At 39.4% G+C, this 18,272-nt stretch overlaps 1 protein-coding gene across 12 annotated transcripts in view; it reads right to left on the minus strand.

The window, feature by feature from the left end:
* Positions 1 to 18,272, minus strand: part of CAST (calpastatin) — a 115,360-nt gene that overhangs the window by 77,551 nt on the left and 19,537 nt on the right. For 10 of the 12 annotated variants that reach the window (XM_032403955.1, XM_032403953.1, XM_032403963.1 and 7 more), the window contains one exon: positions 4,109 to 4,180. The exons of the other annotated variants lie outside the window; for them this stretch is intronic. In XM_032403955.1, coding sequence (XP_032259846.1) covers positions 4,109 to 4,180 — 72 coding nt within the window. The remainder of the gene's footprint in view (positions 1 to 4,108; positions 4,181 to 18,272) is intronic. 12 annotated transcript variants of the gene reach the window in all.

Here is an 18,272-nt window from a genome sequence, read left to right on the forward strand (position 1 = left end):
TCTTGTTTTCCAAACATTGGTTACTTGTGCATTGCCTATAATATTTGTAATTGGCTATAAATGTATTGTATTTACTTAATATTTTAAAAAAATCGATTTACTTTTTTTTTTTTAAAGATTTTATTTATTTGACACAGAGAGGGAGAGCACAAGCAGGGGGAGCAGCAGAGGGAGAGGGAGAAGTAGGCTTCCTGCCGAGCAGGGAGCCTGATGCGGGGCTCGATCCCAGGGTCCTGGGATCATGACCTGAGCCGAAGGCAGACGCTTAACAACTGAGCCACCCAGGCACCCAAAAATCGATTTACTTTTTAACTTTTAGTTTAGCCTGTCTTAAGCAAAACTATCCTTGGATCATGAGTCTGAAGTGCTAGTTTATTTTTCAGCACATTAAAATATATACATAATTATTAAAATAAAAATGGTTGCCTCCCTTACACACCGAGTAACACACATGTGGTACTGTGGGGTGAGGCTGACAGTGAAGGCCAGAACACACACAGTTTATCCAGCCTCTCACTAATCTTATGGATGAGAAAATTAGCACCAGAGAGGGGAGCTATTTATGCCAACACAGCTATTTATGGCAAAACCAGGAGCAAAATCACAAAATAATTTTCTGATGGGTGCTTATTCCTTCGCAAATCTTCTCCCCTGTAGCTGGGAGAAAAGTTGCTTGTACCCTCTTCTGTTTCAAAGGCCTAACGCTGAACAACATATCATGATTCATTTACGTTCCTGTTCAGTGAGGCAGTTCTCTTGTCTTCCTTTCTGTAGGAGATACCTGTCAGTTGGCAGCTGGCCACACATGTGAAAACCCTCACTACATACTGATACATTTCCCACCTAATCAATATGCACCTTCCCCAAGTAGAATCCAGAGCACTCACAATCCCAGACTCCCTTGTAACAGGTTTGAGGCGTGTGACTTATGTTGGTCAATCAGATGTGCCATTAAAAAATGAGACTGGAAGTGAGCAATGGGAAGAGACCACTTCCCACCAAGAAGTCTGTGTCTGACAAGGCGTCTTAGTCTTCACGACTGGCAGTGGCAGACTTTCCGGCATCCGGTCCTAAATGTGTTAGGTGCTCAAGCTGTGGTGGCAGCAGAAGCAGCTCCCCTGGTATGGCTGGGCATTGTTCTGAGCTGTGAAACTTTACATTCCTGCTGCTGGAGCCTTCTGGGTCTTTCCACGAGCTACCCCTGCTATCCTCAGGAAATTGTTTTTGGGTTCGAAACCCTGGATTCCAGTTGGAACTAATAGCCTTAACAAATGTATCTTCTTAATAGCTTCTGCAGCCACATTCCTAATGCAAGTTCAACCTCGGTTCCTCACCTGCACAGCAGGTGGTTACAATCCATACTGCCTGAGAGCTCTGTCAGCAGTCCAGTCGCATGACTGAGTAGGGACCACAACTCTTTTCATACTGGCTTGAATAAAAGCATGAATCATCTCTGCAGCCTCGTTAGTCCTCATTATTAATTTATCAAAAATCAAATATTAAGCACTAAACATCTTACCATGATTATTTTGAGTTAGAAAGACCTAAGCGCTTTAGGTTTTCTAGGCCCAGAACTGCACGGCAGAAGTGGTATTATTTGTGCACATAATTACTCATGTAGTAAGAATGCTCATAAAACAGCTCTGCAATACACGGTAACCATCCTATATCACACAGCTCATGCATAACTTCAAATAAAATATTTAACTTTTCAGACAAACTGTAAAGTTTTCTTTATAATGGTAAAATTATCATTTATTTTACCTTTTAAGTTCGATGTGTCAAGAATCAAGAAAACCAAGACTAATTCTCACTGCCAATTATATCTACTATTTTGTCATGTCATGTGTCAGGGTAACATGAGGTTGCCTGTGTGTGTTATAATAATTAATTGTATAAAAGGCTTCAAGTGATCACAAATGCTATTACCCCCAGCTTTTCTAAATGATGCATGGGAATGATCTTTTCTTTAAAGTGATGATCATGCTGGAGCACCTGGATGGCTCAGTTGGTTAAGTGTCCAACTCTTGATTTAGGCTCAGGTCATGATTTCAGGGTCCTGAGATCAAGCCTTGAGTCAGGCTCCATACTCAGTGGGGAGTCTGCTTTAGATTCCCTCTCTCTCTCCCTCTCTCCCTCTCTGCTCCTCCTCCCTGTCATTCTCTCTCTCTCTCTAAAATGTATAAATAAAATCTTTACAGTGATCATGATGCTGAGTTAAAGCCCTTTCAATCGGGCATCAAAAGAAGAAATAAGCAAGTACAATATATACATACATATATATATTTTTTTCTTCCAATACTCTATAAATGTTAAAGATATGAGAAAGAAAGGAGTGAAGAATAAAACTCTGGAAAACTAATATTCAGGAAACTGGTGAAGCAAAGCAAGTCAGGAATCTATAGTGAGAAATTACAACAGGAGAGAGAATAATGTAGGAAGGGAGATGACAATGATTTAGAAACTAAGGAAAGAATGTCAGGTTTGACGTTAAATAAACACTAAACATGTAGCTAAAATGTCTCCACCTCCCAGCTACGCCATCCTCCCTCAGCTTCCTGAGGCAGAGCAGGGTTTGGGGGAGATGTCAAAATTCTTTATAACCTCAGAATGATTGGATAACTTTGTGTGTAAAAAAAAAAAAAAAAAATGGAAAAGGGACTGCTTCTTACGGCTAACTTCCAAGAGAAAACTGGGTGTGATCTTCTACAATGTACTAACCACCACCCTGCCCAAGAGTTTAGATAATTCTAAACTTTGGAAATCACCTGCCGATGATCCACTAAATCTCATAGGGCTAGGGTTTTCTAATGAGGCTTCTCATTTTTAGAGGCAGAATTTAAGCATAAGTTAAATAAAAGTACTTTAAGACAGGACATATTTGAAAAATCTTTGTTATTTCCAGACATTCAAACAACAGAGTATGAGGCTAATAAGAGTAGTCAGAGCAGAGATACATTTTCCCAGCACCTACTAAATGCCAGGCTCAGGGCTTAGAGTTTTATATATTTTATTTTTATTTTATTTAAGCCTCTTGGCAGATCTGTCAAGAGTAATCCTATCCCCGTTTTACAGATGAGGAAACTGAGGCTCAGTGGGGCTAGGTAAACTTGCTAGTAATAAGTGGCAAAGAGGTAAGCCGGGTTTGTTTGGCTATGCAGAGACCTCTTACCCACACTGAGCATTGATGTTGTCGTACCCCCAAATCTCTTCAACTCTGGCCAGCTTCTTCTCATTTCTCAGCTGGATTTTGGTTTGGGCACCTTTTAGGGGCCTGCAGAGAAGCTGGGGCTCCAAGAAGCACTAAAATATGAACTCTTAGCCAAGTAAGTAACCTATATGAGACTTCCATAGGAAAGCCACCAGTTTTTAAAGGAAAAATGCTTATTTAAGATAGTTGTATAGACCATCCTGAAATAAGTTAAGGTTTTTGCTAATCTCAGACATACTGAAAGACCACAAGTTGGGATGGGCTGAACATAACTATTTTTAAATATTGAAAACCTACCAGCTAAAATTGTAGTTTTTTGTTTCGAAATATTTTGTTTCAGTGATTTTTATAAGTTGCAAAGCTCTCCAGTGCTATATTACCAAAGAATGCTCAATTAGAGCTTCTGAGGTCCAGCAGTATCGAGGACCCTGTATGAACAAGAAACCTGGGTTCAAACCCTACCTCCATCCTACTGGCTTTGTGATCTTGTCAAGGATGGTTAACCTCCCTGAGCCCTGGTTTCCTCAGGTATAAAGGAATAATAATTACAACATTGTGAGGAGATTACATAGAGCATTTAGCAGAGAGCCTGGTGTGGCTAATGCACATGAAGAGAATCTGAATTATTTTCTGAAGAGGTGAGAGCACTATATTTCTACTCACAGTATGTGTCAAAGTCCAATATTATTTATAAATATTATGATAATAATATTGATTGGACACTTATTATATGCCAAAAAGAATTAAAGCATAAATGGTTTTACTGGGTTTTAAATCATTCAAATCATTATTAAGAAATTACATTTCCCCCCTTCTCCCCAGCATAGAAATGATACTTTGTTCAAAACTTATCAACCTGAAGACTAGGAGTCTTTTCGTGTTGAAGAAATGACTGACCTTGGTGGCCGGGGCTGTTCCACCAGCATGAGTTCTGGAAGGCTGACTGCTCTCGAGGCTTGTTGCTTTTTTCTTAAAAATAAAAAGTATTAGTTTCAATGGGGGAAACCGTCCTAACAATGTAGACAAGGCAAATTTTCATATCGATACAAATATCTTCTACAAATATCTTCTCAAGCGAGCTTCAGACTAAGACACTAATAAGCACACACAAAAATAAATGTGTTCTTAAATTTTTCATATCTTTGCCTGAAGACCATACAAGCATTGAAAAGGAAGAGGAAGTTCAATAAATACCAATTGCTCAATGATTCTGGAGAACTGCAAAAATCCTCACATGGGCAGCTGCCATTTCCTCCATGGAGCTTCCAGAAACAACATCACTCTTACTGTGCTGGAGAGCAGAAAGCTCAGGCCAACCTCCACGGTGGGTTTTTTAGCAGTAAGTATCAAAGATGCAATTCTACTTCTAAAAATTTATCTCAGAGAAATAAGAAGAGAGAGAGCAAAAGCCTTTTTTCTTCAAAGATATTCCTCACAGTATTATCTCATCAAAAAGCTGAATACAATATAGGTAATAATAATGAATGTTTACTGACTACTTACCACATGCCAGGCAATGATTCTATTAGAATACAATGATACAATAGAATAATAGAGTAATAATGCTTTAGTAAGACTATCTATTTAGAGCATTATTATAAGCACTCTAAGTGTTTTAAGTACGATGTGTCATAACTTAATCTTCACAGGAATCGATATGTTGCTGGTACTATTGTTATCCTCATTTTACGGGTGAGGAGACTGAGGAATGGGATGAGTACATAACTTGGCCATCGTCACGGCTGGTAAAAGATAGGATGTCTGCTTCAGACCTTATTCTCTTCCCTGTCTGGACTGCCTCCCACAATAGAGGGTTGTGCTATGGACATCTACAGGATGAAGTATCATACAGTTACTAAAAATCATGTTTAAGAAGGACATTTCATTAAATGAAAATATTGTGCATATTTTATATAAAGAAAAATCAGCTTATAAAATAGTATGTATAGTATGATCACTGAAGTTCATATGAGATTATCTGATGGTGCAGTTAAGAGTGATTTTTAAGAATATTCTTCTTTGTGCTTTTTTGTATTTTCTTATATAACTATACTGTTTCAACTGATAAAAGAACAATAAATGGAGGGCAGAGAAAAGGAAAGGTAAAATACGCAGCTTCTTTCTCAACAAGGCCTTGATATATCTCTTATGAAGATCCCTATTTCAGAGAAGCAAGCTTATAAACTATAAAGCTTTATAATGTCAAGTGTTGAGATTATGCTCCAACAACTAAAATATGTGAATAATGTACTATAAGCATTGAATACAGGAGGGATAGTACTGCTGATACATAGCATATTAAAAAGTTGTCAATACAGTAACATTTTAAAAAATATATAATTGAGAGCAATCTGGCTTAATTCTTTTACATTTAGCAAGATTTATATTTTTTAAAAATGCCTGCCATGGAATCTTGGGCTGAAGCCTTCTTTTCCTTCAGGTTAAATATTGCCTCAGCAAGCAGAAAAGTCAAAACTTAGCTTGCTTTCTTCAGAGTATCATCGTTCCATGTCCATGGCTGACCACTTCCAGCAGGTCACCGAAGCAACAGGCTGGATACATGCTCATGGAATGGGTATCCCAAGAGGCCTCACAGGCAGCTGCAGGAGTCCCAGGCTCCCAGGCATCACCTGCTGACTAAAGTCTCTCCAAGCATACATGCAGTGCCATCGGCCAGGGGAAGAAAAAAGTCTTAGATAAATGGGATAGAAATAAAAGAGGCTGCGAAAAAGCTGGTATTTGTGACTGTGTTACGGGAGATGGTGAAAGAAGGGGATGGCCTAAATTTAATCCAGATCACAAGTCTCTTTCAAAAATATAAAGTACATGAACAAATAGCCTCTGACAGCCATAGCGTATACATGGATTCAGTGTAAGGGAGTGGACCTAAGAAAGACAAGAATACAGCAGTGGGGTTATTGATTTCAACCTCACTGTGCACTTCAACCTCCTCAGTTTCCAGTGAGGAGATGGAAGCCCAGAAAGCTCAGGCCATCGCTCCATGGGCCACAGCTGCCCTGCACTCCAGCTACTAGCCCTTGGTCTCAGCTACAGTCAAGGAAGGTCACGTTCTAATCCTGCCCTCACGGCAGCTCCTCTCCCCTGAGTCAAAGCCCCCATACCAGACCCTGGCTCCCCCGTAAATGAATTCCACTCTAACACGTCAGCTAGGATTTTCCCAAGAGAATTAAAAAAAACTTTTTTTTTTGGCTGAGTTATAAAACTATTAAAATAGTTTAAAAAATAACTATTTGAACTTAATATACATGCTGATTTTTATTTTAACCTTCATAAGAACTCAAGGTTTACTTTTTATTTTCATTCATTAAATTCAATAACTTTTAACTCAAATGAGGATCTCTCAGCTTTCCTGTGGCTATGACCTGTCACTCCAAAGCTTGCCTTACCCTCTGACCCTGTATAACCTAGCCTACAAAGGACTAATTTAGTTTAGCTGAAGCAAGAGTGGAATTTGTAAAAATGATCTTTTATTATCTAATATTTATTAAGCCCTTGTCAGTGTCAGGTTCTTAAAACACAACACAAAAGTTAGAAATGCACATATACCAGAGCACAGACTCCTCATCCTCAGGTTAGTAACCAACATTTAATTACAGATGTTTGGGCTGATATATAAGTCTTGGCCATCCTTCTTCAACTGTGTCTGACTTCATGCATCCCTTCATTCATTCACTCATTAGACAGGCATTTACTGAACCCTGGCTATGAGCCTGGTCCTATTCTAAGCAGTAGAGATGTAATAACCAATTAAACAGAAAAAGCTCCTGCTCTCATAGTGCTTACATTCCAGTAGGAGCAAAAAGACTCTAAATATGTCAATAAAAACAAGATGATTTCAGAGAGTGATGTGTGCTGTAAAGACAACGAAACAGGATAATGTAACAGAGAGTGACTGGCTGAGGCTTGCTCCAGACGGGGTACACAAAGGAATGACATTTGATTGAAACCCGACTACACATAACCCAATCATGAAAATATGGGATCGGGAAGGGGAGGCGTTCTAGGTGGACAGGGTCACATGTGCAAAGGCCCTAAGATAGGAATGGGTTTGGCAAGTTAGAGAAAACAGAAAAAAGGTTAGTATAGGTGAAGCAGGGTGGGCCTGGGCATGTATGGTATGAGATGAAACAAGACGCTGGATGAAGATATTTAAGCTAAAGTGATACAAGTTTAGGATGGCCCTAGAGTCAGGTATGTTTGAGATCACTGGTTTCTTCCAGCTTGAGCCTGCTTCCTGATCTTCTCTTGAGTCCTCCCTTATCTCCAGCTGAAAAGTTCTCAAAGTTCTCTGGCTTCATGTCACCTTGTGTTAGTCATGCAGGCATCTTCTTTACCCTCACTCCCCTATCCCCTTGGAAATCCTACTCTGGCCTGGACACCAGTCTCAACTGGTTAGGTCTGCATATTCACTAACTAGTGATAGGGCTGCATCTACCCTCAGAAAGAAGAGAATTCATCCACCCACAGTAAGCAGAAACTCTCACCACAAGCTCATTCGGCTATGACTCTGCATTTGTCCTAACATGCAGATATACTCCAGTCTCTGAAAGATTAAGACATTAAATGAGGATGCCAATACTATAATGACTCAGATTTTGAGTTACATTATTTTTTTTTCATTTCCATAAACCCATAGACTAAAGGCCAGCAGGAAGATTTTTCCTTGCCAACCAATCACAAGCCTTGTAGTATTTATGAGCACTTCTTTAAGTTTTATAGAAATGATCAGGAAGAGACTGCCCCTTATCCCTATCCATCAGGTCCCAGGCCTGGCTGAGTCATTCTTTCCTTGTAGTTGACTGAGCAGGCCACAGGCCTCAGTCCTAATGACTGACGGAGAACGTGTGTGATCTCCCCTGCAGCGCTGAGTGTATCCAGGCCGTTTCAATGGACTGTGAACCCACACCTACTTTAAGCAGACTCTCCCACCTCCAAAAGTGGTTCAGAGTCTGCCAGCCAAGAGACCCACAAAAGAGGCACCACGTGCTTGATTTCAGTGAATACACAGATTAAATCGCTTCTACCTGCAGCTGCAGAAAGGTATGAAAAGAATGAATTATATACCTTTTTTTATATGTCTGCCATAGTTCATAATACAGATTTTTTTTATTAAATGAGTCAGAACTCAAGTCTTAAAAAAAACTGTTTTCAAAGCATCAGTGACGTTCCAAGAGCCACGCAAAGAGTTGTTGTGTCACCATCTCCCAAAATCTCAGGAAAGGCCCCCTGAGTGAAGCCTCATGTCGTCCTGAGACTTAGTGACCACAAAGAAAGGTGTCAGCTTCCCTAGAGTAAAGGCTCTATCTTTTGATCTGTGTGGCAAGAATCCTGGCTCCACCAAATGCCCACTGAGACCATGGGCATGTGTATGCACATTTCTTAAGCACTATTTTTCTCATCTGAAAAAAAGGAATAACTGTACCCATACCTAAGACGGAGATTATGAGGATCAAAGGAGATGAAGAATGGTCTGAGGTCTGTGGCCCACAGGCTGGAAATCCCTACTCTAGAGAGACCCAAAATCCTTGATCGAGTAGCAATGGAATAGGTTGATCTCCCCAAGGGCAACCCCAATGGGCCTAGTTTTACCTCATGAGGAATCTTAGTGGCTGTTGAGAATTTTCCATGAGCTTTTATTATTTATATAATCAGAAAAAAATATTTTCTTTCATTAGATAGAAAAAAGTTTTTTTTTTTCTTAGGACTGGCCATGATTCTAATAACGGACACCAGTACGTTATTTGGGAATAGTTTGATCCTTTTGAGGTTTGCTTTTAAGCCTTGTTAGGTTGGACGAAAGCAGCCTTCAAAGTAGGACTAATTTTTCTTTTCTCAATACAGAGATGATCCCCTTCTGAGTCGTCTACCCAGTGACTCTGACTGGTGGGAACACATCATACGCCTAGGCCCGTGTGAGCTCTGGGGTTTACATGAAGGTGTAAATGTGAGGCACCGAGCCCACAGCCAGACATAGCGTGATGACTCACAAAACGCTGGCTAAGCGTGGCCCCGGACTCCTTACATGGTGAATGCTGAAAACCCTCGCTCTTGAGTGAGGCCTGCCAGCGTCACCACAGCAAGTGCTGCTGGCCTGGCATTAGACATCAAAGACGAGGCCCCCCTGCACAGCTGCTGGCTGTCACACAGGTCTCTTGTGTGTGTGTGTGTGTGTGTGTGTGTGTGTGTGTGTGTGTGTGGTGGGGCGGGGGTTGGACGGTGATTCAGGGTCAGAAGATGGGCAGGAATAGACATGACCTCAGTGTGTTTCCTGAGAGCTGCAAGGACCCTTTTGAGGCACCCCAAGGCGTCAGACGTCAAGATACTGCAGAGATGATTTCAACAGTTTTGTTGCACATTGAAATGGTGGCAGACTACCTGGAAAGCACTAAAACTCATTAGTATATCAACAAATTAGTAAGTCAGTGACCAGGTTTATGAATGAGAAACATTTAACAGCCCACCTGCAAAACAGTGCTCAAACACCTTCAGAGTAAAGGGAGGAACTTAAGTTTGTAAGCTGGGCTACGTGCTCCTTTCAAGTACAAGTTTGTTTCCCTTTCATATTTATGAAGTTTGTACATTAGGAAATGTGGAGTCAAAAGTTTAAGGAAATTTAGATCCAAAAAGGAGGAGTGCTCCTACCCTGAACAACTAAAAAGCTCCCAGAGAATAATATGAAACAGTGGTTTTCAGACATGGGACACCAGGCAGCATAGGATGTTCCCTGACAGGGAAACGAGTGAAGGGAGCCCAGTCTGCCCCAGCTTACTGCCTAGAGAAGTTTTCAGGCTGCATGAGCATGGAACGTGGAGGAAGAACCGAGGCAGAAGCCATTAATCTCTATGGGTTGAGGAGGTAGAGCTGGGAGTTCCACAGACCAAGGGGGCTTAAGGAAGAGCACCAGAAAGAAGAGAGCTGCAGGAGAGAGCCCCAGAGGTCTGCATGTGCATGCCTGTGAAGAAACCCCAAGTCCGGGTCAAGAACACCCAGAAGGAGCAGAGGTATAACCCCAGAGACCGGGAATAGAGTGTGTTCCCAGAAGTCAGAATCATTGGTAGAGTCCGCAGAAGGACAAGTTAGTCCTCCTCTAAAGGCTGCTCTGGTCCAGCCAAACAAAGCTTAAAAGCAAACCTCAAAGGATTAAACTATTTCCAGGTGACTTAACTGTGTCCCAGAACATAGCTCAACAGCAGCAACAAACAAGCTCCCAACAAGATGAAATGCACATTTGTTTGACATCTAATAAAAAATTATATGGCATGCACAGAAGCAGAAACATAAAACTTTATTTCCCATAGGTAGGAAAATATAACGTTCAAAAAGCATAGTATCTTGATTGCAGTGCTGGCTACACTAATCCATACATGTAATAAAATGGCATAGAATTTACATACACATGTTGTTCCAATGTCAGTTTCCTAATTTTGATAATGTACTATAATTACATACCATGTAACCAATGGGAAAACTGTACGAAGGGTACAGGGGACCTCTCCATACTATCTTTGCAACTTCCTAGGAATCTAATTATTTCAAAATCGGAAGCTTTTTAAAAGTAAGTTACAGAGAGGGGAGCCTGGGTGGCTCAGTCGGTTAAGCGTCTGCCTTCGGCTCAGGTCATGATCCCAGGGTCCTGGGATTGAGCCCCGCATCGGGCGCAGGGAGCCTGCTTCTACCTTTGCCTGCTGCTTCCCCTGCTTGTGCTCTCTCTATCTCTCTGACAAATAAATAAAATCTTAAAAAAAAAAAAAAAGTAAGTTAAAGAGAGACATAAAAGATATTTTCTTAAAAACCACCCAAATCAAACTTCTAAAGATAAAAAAATGCATATTTGAGATGAAAAATACACTAGGATTAAGAACTGATGAAATATTGCAAAAGAAAAGATTAGTGAACATGGATGCATAGCAACAGAAACTATCCAAAATGAAACAGCAAGTAAAGACTAGGGGTTAGGGAACAGAGGGGTCAGTGAGCTGTGGGACAACTTGAAGCAGCTAATATTTGTATAATTGCAGCCTCCAAAGATGAGGAAAGACATGGAGACAAATCAAAATACATGAAGAAATAATGGCCAAAACATTTCCAAATTTGATGAACCCACCAATCCAAGAAGCTCAACAAATGCCAAGTAAGACTGAGGGGTTGGGTATGAATAAAGGGGCAAGTTGGCTTTTAGATGCCCATTCCTCAGAGACTTCCACTGATGATGAAATCCACCTATGTTGCAAGACCTCCATCTCCTGCCCCAGAAGACACGGAGCCTTCCCTGCCAGGGAGTTGGTCAGAGTTTCTGCAGCCACAAATCCAGTGATTCTCTCCTCCACCCAAAGTGCAGGAAAATGGGGCATCTGGGTGGCTCAGTTGGTTAAGCGTCTGCCCTCGGCTCAGGTCATGGTCTGGAGGTCCTGGGATGGGGCTCCACATGGGGCTCCCTGCTCAGCAGGGAGTCTGCTTCTCCCTCTCCCTCTGCCTCTGCCCCCCACTCGTGCTCACGCTCTCTCTCAAATAAATAAATAAAATCTTTAAAAAAAATGCAGGAAGGGGCGCCTGGGTGGCTCAGATGGTTAAGCCTCTGCCTTCGGCTCAGGTCACGATCCCAGGGTCCTGGGATCGAGTCCCGCATCAGGCTCCCTGCTCAGCGGGGAGCCTGCTTCTCCCTCTCCCTCTGCCGCTGTCTCTCTCTATCTCTCTCTCTGACTCTCATGAATAAATAAAACATTTAAAAAATAAATAAAAAATAAATAAATAAATAAATAAAATGCAAGAAAATGGAGATGGTCTACTTTTCTACCAAAGTAATAGCAAATATTCCCTGGGGAGCCCTTAAGAGAGCAGGCTAGGGGATTCTCTAGCTTACAATGGTCTATAAGTAACAGATCAAATATTGTACGTGACAAAATTCTTTTTTTTTTAAAGATTTTATTTATTTATCTGAGAGAGAGAATGGGAGACAGAGAGCATGAGAGGGGGAGAAGCAGAGGGAGAAGCAGACTCCCCGCTGAGCAGGGAGCCTGATGTGGGACTCGATCCTGGGACTCCAGGATCATGACCTGAGCCGAAGGCAGTTGCTTAACCAACTGAGCCACCCAGGCGCCCCTATACGTGACAAAATTTTTGAGCCCACGGATACACAAGAACTTTTGCATTAAAAGAGTATTGAAATCCTCAAAGGTTCAATGTGGCTGCTGGCATGTTCAAATCATTTCTCAAGATATTTTTGAAACTGTTTGTTGAACTGTTTTCAGAAACTGCAACACACTATTTGATTATCCTTAGATGCAAAGCAAACATTTATCCTCTAAATGGAGACTTCAGCTTCTGAAACTCCCAAAAGTTAATCAGATTCACATGTGGTAATTATGAGAAGGTTATCGAACTGGATGATACTGATTGATTTTAGTGAAAAAAAGTATTGAAGAAGAGATGAAATTCTTCTACGCTCCAAATGTAAAGTGGAATTAGTTTCAACATTATTTGAACAATGGAATTAACTATATAAATTTTCAGGTTTCATTTTACTGATTTCATTTTATTGATATGGATTTCATTTTATTGATATGAAGCCACCATTTTCTTTCCTTTTTCATACCTCTCGCAAACGGATGCTTCTTAAAATCACTAGAAGAGGGGAGGTGGGGAGGATTAAGAGTACACTTATCATGATGAGCACTGAATAATATATAGAATTGATGATCATATTGTACACCTGAAACTAATAAAACACTGTATGCCAATTACACTTCAATAAAAAGATCAGTATAAGAAAGCTGGGGTCAGAGATTAACTGATGGTTTTATTTCCTTTCTTAGCATTTTCTAATCAGTGCATTTTTAGATCAGTGGTTTCTTAGACTTGATGAAATGTAGTCGTTTACAGGATACAAACTCTCATTAAAATACATGTTTTGACATATTTGTTAACAACTCAGTTCTATTACTTAATAGTTACCCTATAAAATGACAAGAAGTATTGTGTTCCCACATGAAAACACATGCTAAATTGGAAAATAGTATCTGGAAAATGATTGTCTTTCAAAAGGGTAGGCAGATTCCCCAACACTAGCAATTATAAAGCTTGACTTTTACCTACAAATGTTCCTTCATACCATGGTTGTAAATAATGTACAAATAAGAACAAGTTCCCTTTATTACCAAAAGAAGTATAAATGTATGCTACCACAAATGCAATGCAATAAATAGGATATATTAGCTCCTGGGAAACACTGATAAATAAGTCTTAATGAATAAATCTCACCATTAACTCATTGCATAGAAATTCACTTATTGAATGAAATGCCTCATGCACAACGGTCTTAATAACACAGACTACGGTAGCTGCACTTCACTGAGTTTGGCTATATTCTAATTAGTCAGTACCCATCATCATCTGCAAGTCAACTCAAGTCTTTCTAGTCCCGAGGGGGCTGCCCTGACAAGCAGCCAAATGCTATCCTTCTGATTCTGAGTCTGCTGTGACTCAGTTTCCCTCCTTGTTGCACTTCATACCCCCCAGGGTGGGAATAGCTGTACCTACTCTTCCTTACATTTCAGATTCCTGGGAATTGGAATAATTTACTCTTTTTTTTAATTTATTTTTTATTGAAGTATAGTTGACACACACTGTTACATTAATTTCAGGTGTGCAACATAGTGATTCAACATCTCTATACGTTATGTTAGCTTCACCACGAGTGTAGCTACCATCTGTCACCGTACGACACTGTTACAGTGTCATGGACCATATTCCCTATGCTGTGCGTTTTATTCCTGTGGAATGACTTAATCTTACTTTACGAACTTCTTGAATGAAAACGAGGTAGAACACAAGGAAGAAAGATGGAAAGAAGAGTTACAAAAATTGACAGCAGTAGTAAGAAAGTTTTTGGTGTTGGTCTTACATCGAATTCTTAAAATAAGTAATTTTATGAATACTATCAGATACTAGATAAAAGCACAGACTCTGTAAACTGAATCAATTCTGAACTTCACTACCAAATACCTGTGTGACCTTGGTATTAAATACCTTATTTAATCAAGCTTTGCCTCAATTTCCTCATCAGGAGAATGGGATTATTGTAAGAGGGTGTGTGTGTGTGTGTGTGTGTGTGTGTGTGTGTGTAATGGCTATATTTGTATTAGCTATTATTATCAAATGCTCTCTAGTTCTCAACTACCATTACCAATCGACAGAAAAATTGTGCTACATAATTCTCTTCTCCTCTTGTCAAACTACTTCTCACTAAGATGTTAATAATTAATATATTCTCTCTCCTAGGAATACCCATAATTTAAAGGCAGAGCCAGGGAAAGGCAACGTTTAACTCAAAGTTTAAGTAAGCTGCTAACAGTGGAATTACAGACATCAACAACAATCCAACTGGGAAAATATTATCAGATGGTACCTCCTAAATATATCTACTCAATAAGATTGTCCCTGCAGGGGTGGGGATGGTGTGTACATCTAAATGTCTTTAAACTGTATGTCCCATTTTAGGGGTATTTTTTGTATTCACATATGTGTGTACTTCTCAGAGGAAAAGATCAGTTTTCATCAGATTCCAAAGGGACTATGAACTAAAAATAGTTAAGAATCCTTGCCCTCTAAGCTGCCTTACTTAAATCCTCACTCTGTCCATATCTAAGAGACGCACTTCTATTCAAACATGCACACACACACACACACACACACACACACACACAGCAGCAGCAGCAGCCTTGTTCTGGAAGTATCTCTTAGAGGTTCCAAAGAAAAGCTCACATGTAAAATACTTCTCTCTTTAAGGTCTAAGGTCTCTTCCATTTTTCTTTTATTATCTGATGTTGTTTTTCCTTCTGATGAAAAAAATACATTTAGAATAAAGGAAAAAGTAGAAAGAAGGAAATGTAAAGTACTCAAAATCCTGCCAATCAGGACAGCTACTTTCAGTTATTTTTCTACTTTTATAAATACAAAAATATGCACAATATGTTACAATATGAAATCGTAAGCTTTTCATCTTTCTTTAACCTAACATAAACACTTTTCTCAGTCATTAAAAGTTCTTTGAAGCATGGTGTTAAAGATGCTCTGGTTACTATATCTGTGTCATAACTTCACCAATTCATTACTGCTATACATGTATTTCTCTCCTAGCTTGTTATTATAAATACAGTGATAAAGATTCTTGTGCCACCAAGCACACCTCCAATTATGTACTTGAAACAAATTCTAGACTTGGAATTTCTGGGTCAAAAAGGTTTGTTTTTCTTATTTAAGTCTCAGTTATTTTACATTTTAAAATACCATTTATGTTTTTATTAAAGGAAAAGCTTAATTATATATTTCCAATCTTATAATTTGGAAGTTTTCAAATATTTAAAGAAAATTTATATAAGAAGTCAAAATCAAGCCTCTTAAAATACACACACACACACACACCCATAACATATGCTAATTTACAAAGACAGAGTCAACCATGTACCCAGCAAAGAATTTCCTCCTTTTAACCACTGGGTGTCCCCTGAACTATATGTTTATGGCATTTGGGTAGATAACACACCTAACAAGTATCTCAGCAAGCTCCTGTCCTTAGGGCTGGTAGTAAGAGCCTTCATTGTCTTTTTTATTTTAATTATTATGTTAATCACCATACATTACATCATTAGTTTTTGATGTAGTGTTCCATGATTCATTGTTTGTGCATAACACCCAGTGCTCCATGCAGAACGTGCCCTCTTTAATACCCATCACCAGGCTAACCCATCCTCCCGCCCCCCTCCCCCCCAGAACCCTCAGTTTGTTTTTCAGAGTCCATAGTCTCTCATGGTTCGTCTCCCCCTCCGATTTCCCCCCTTCATTCTTCCCCTCCTACTATCTTCTTCTTTTTTTTTTTCTTAACATATATTGCATTATTTGTTTCAGAGGTACAGATCATTGTCTTTTAAATGAATTATTTTAAAATTTATTAGTCATTCTGCTTCCTATTCAGCTTTCATTATTCAATGAAATAGATGTATGGTTTCAGATTTTACCAAGTCTATTCAGTGTTTTAAGAAAGCACACGAAAAAGTAAGTAACAAAATTATATTCACTGAAGCAATTTTTATCCCAAGTACTAACTGAAACCAAAATTGGAATGTGAATATGAAAGCATTTTAGCCTTCAATTTCCCATAAGAGAAATGTGTTTCTTCAAAACCGTATTTGCAGATTTCAGATTCCAGAGTGCTATATTTCTGGAATATACTAAAGTCCAAAAATTCTGCTCCTTGAGCTCCAATTAGACCACTTAGGAATCAGAGGCTTGATTTAAAAAAGAAAGAGCCCCGGGGGATGCGAACCCTGAAGTGAATAACCAGCCAGGAAGTTTGGAGTCCTAATGATTAAGATAAACATATGTTTAGAATTCAATCCTGAGTTCTTTCCAAACAATGTCTTTCGTACCTGTTATTATTCGATTAACAAATGATTCCATTTACCCATAAACAATTGGCAAACAATCAAAGAAATCTGTAACATGGGATGCATCTTGGCCACACTTATCTTTTTTTGTATAAATAAACACTGATTTCAACTTCCTTTTATTTTTTTCCCTTTATCGGATGTTCACTACATAAATCCTTGTACATTGAAGAGTCATCAGTGCAGAATCTCCACTTACTCAGCACCCTCACAATCCTAACAGTAACAGCTTCAAAGTGGACAAACAAAATCCCAATCCACGATCAAGGGCCTTTCCACAGCCCCCATAATTCGGCAATTATCAGCCCAGAACTTTCTTCCAGTCTTCCCATTGATGACACAGCAACATCCTGGTCCTACTACCCTTTTAACTGCTTCTTCTTTGACTTGTTCACTGATTTCTCCTTCCTACCTCCCCCACACAGGCATTTATCAACATTTGCTTCTGCTTTCTCTCCTCTCTCTCTACACCGTTTCCCTCGGTAATGTCAACCAAGAATGTTGGCAGTGAGGGTAAGAAATAAAGATAGAATGGGAGCTTGAGCAATTTCAAAGGACATGTTTTAAAACTGTTTATAATGAGGAAGACTGAACTAATATGTAGTCTAAGAGGAGTCGTTAAACAAAGAGTAGAAGAAAGAAGGAATAGCTTCAGGGACAAGGTCCTAGGAAAAGAAGGAAAAAATGGGGTTGGTACCTGCTTCTCCAACCAAAGCCGCCCACATGATCCATGACTCTGAAACTACAGCACTCTTAAGGTGCTTCAGAGTCACGCCATCCCCAGAACATGGCAGAGCAGAGTTGGGTCAAGGGCGAGGGTGAGGAAATCATCTTAGAAAGGAAGGAAGGAAGGAAGGAAGGAAGGAAGGAAGGAAGGAAGGAAGGAAGAAAGAAAGAAAGAAAGAAAGAAAGAAAGAAAGAAAGAAAGAAAGAAAGAAAGAAAGAAAGAAAGAAAGAAAGAAAAAGGAAAAAGAAAGAAAAGAAAAAAAAAAGAAAAGCACTCTATAAATATTATCTCAGTGTTACTCAAAATGTGCTCAGAAGACCATTGACATAAGAGCCATCTGAGGTAACTGGTAAAAACAAAACAAAAAAGGAAGCAAAAAAGACAACAAAAACCCTAATTCGTTAACCCTACCTTAAATTTGCTAAATCAGAATCTCTGAGGATGGGGCCCAGGAGTCCGAATTTTTCATACTATCTCTAAGTGATTGTTAGGTACACTAATACCTGAGAACCACTGTGTTATTTCATGTAATATCCTGGGAAATTAGGAATAGGGAATTATTAATAATTTTTTATGATATTAACACAGTGCTCTAGTATTTGCTAAGCATTCTGTAATAATGTTGATTGAAACATACAAGACTTGATGACGTCAACTTTCCATTAGGTTTTGCTTTCACTAAGGAACCTCTTTTAAAAGGCTATAATGAGCTATTATGCACATTGTTATATGATAAAATGTTGTTGACTTTACGACAAGAATCATACATTTATCAGTCCTCAGATGAATCATTTTGCTATGGGCATGATTTCAGGTTATTGTCCCTTTTTAATCAGTCATGCCATTATCTTTGAGAAGCTAATAAAATCTA

This window comes from Phoca vitulina, unplaced genomic scaffold, assembly GCF_004348235.1.
Source record: "Phoca vitulina isolate PV1807 unplaced genomic scaffold, GSC_HSeal_1.0 scaffold6, whole genome shotgun sequence".
Lineage (NCBI taxonomy): Eukaryota > Metazoa > Chordata > Mammalia > Carnivora > Phocidae > Phoca > Phoca vitulina.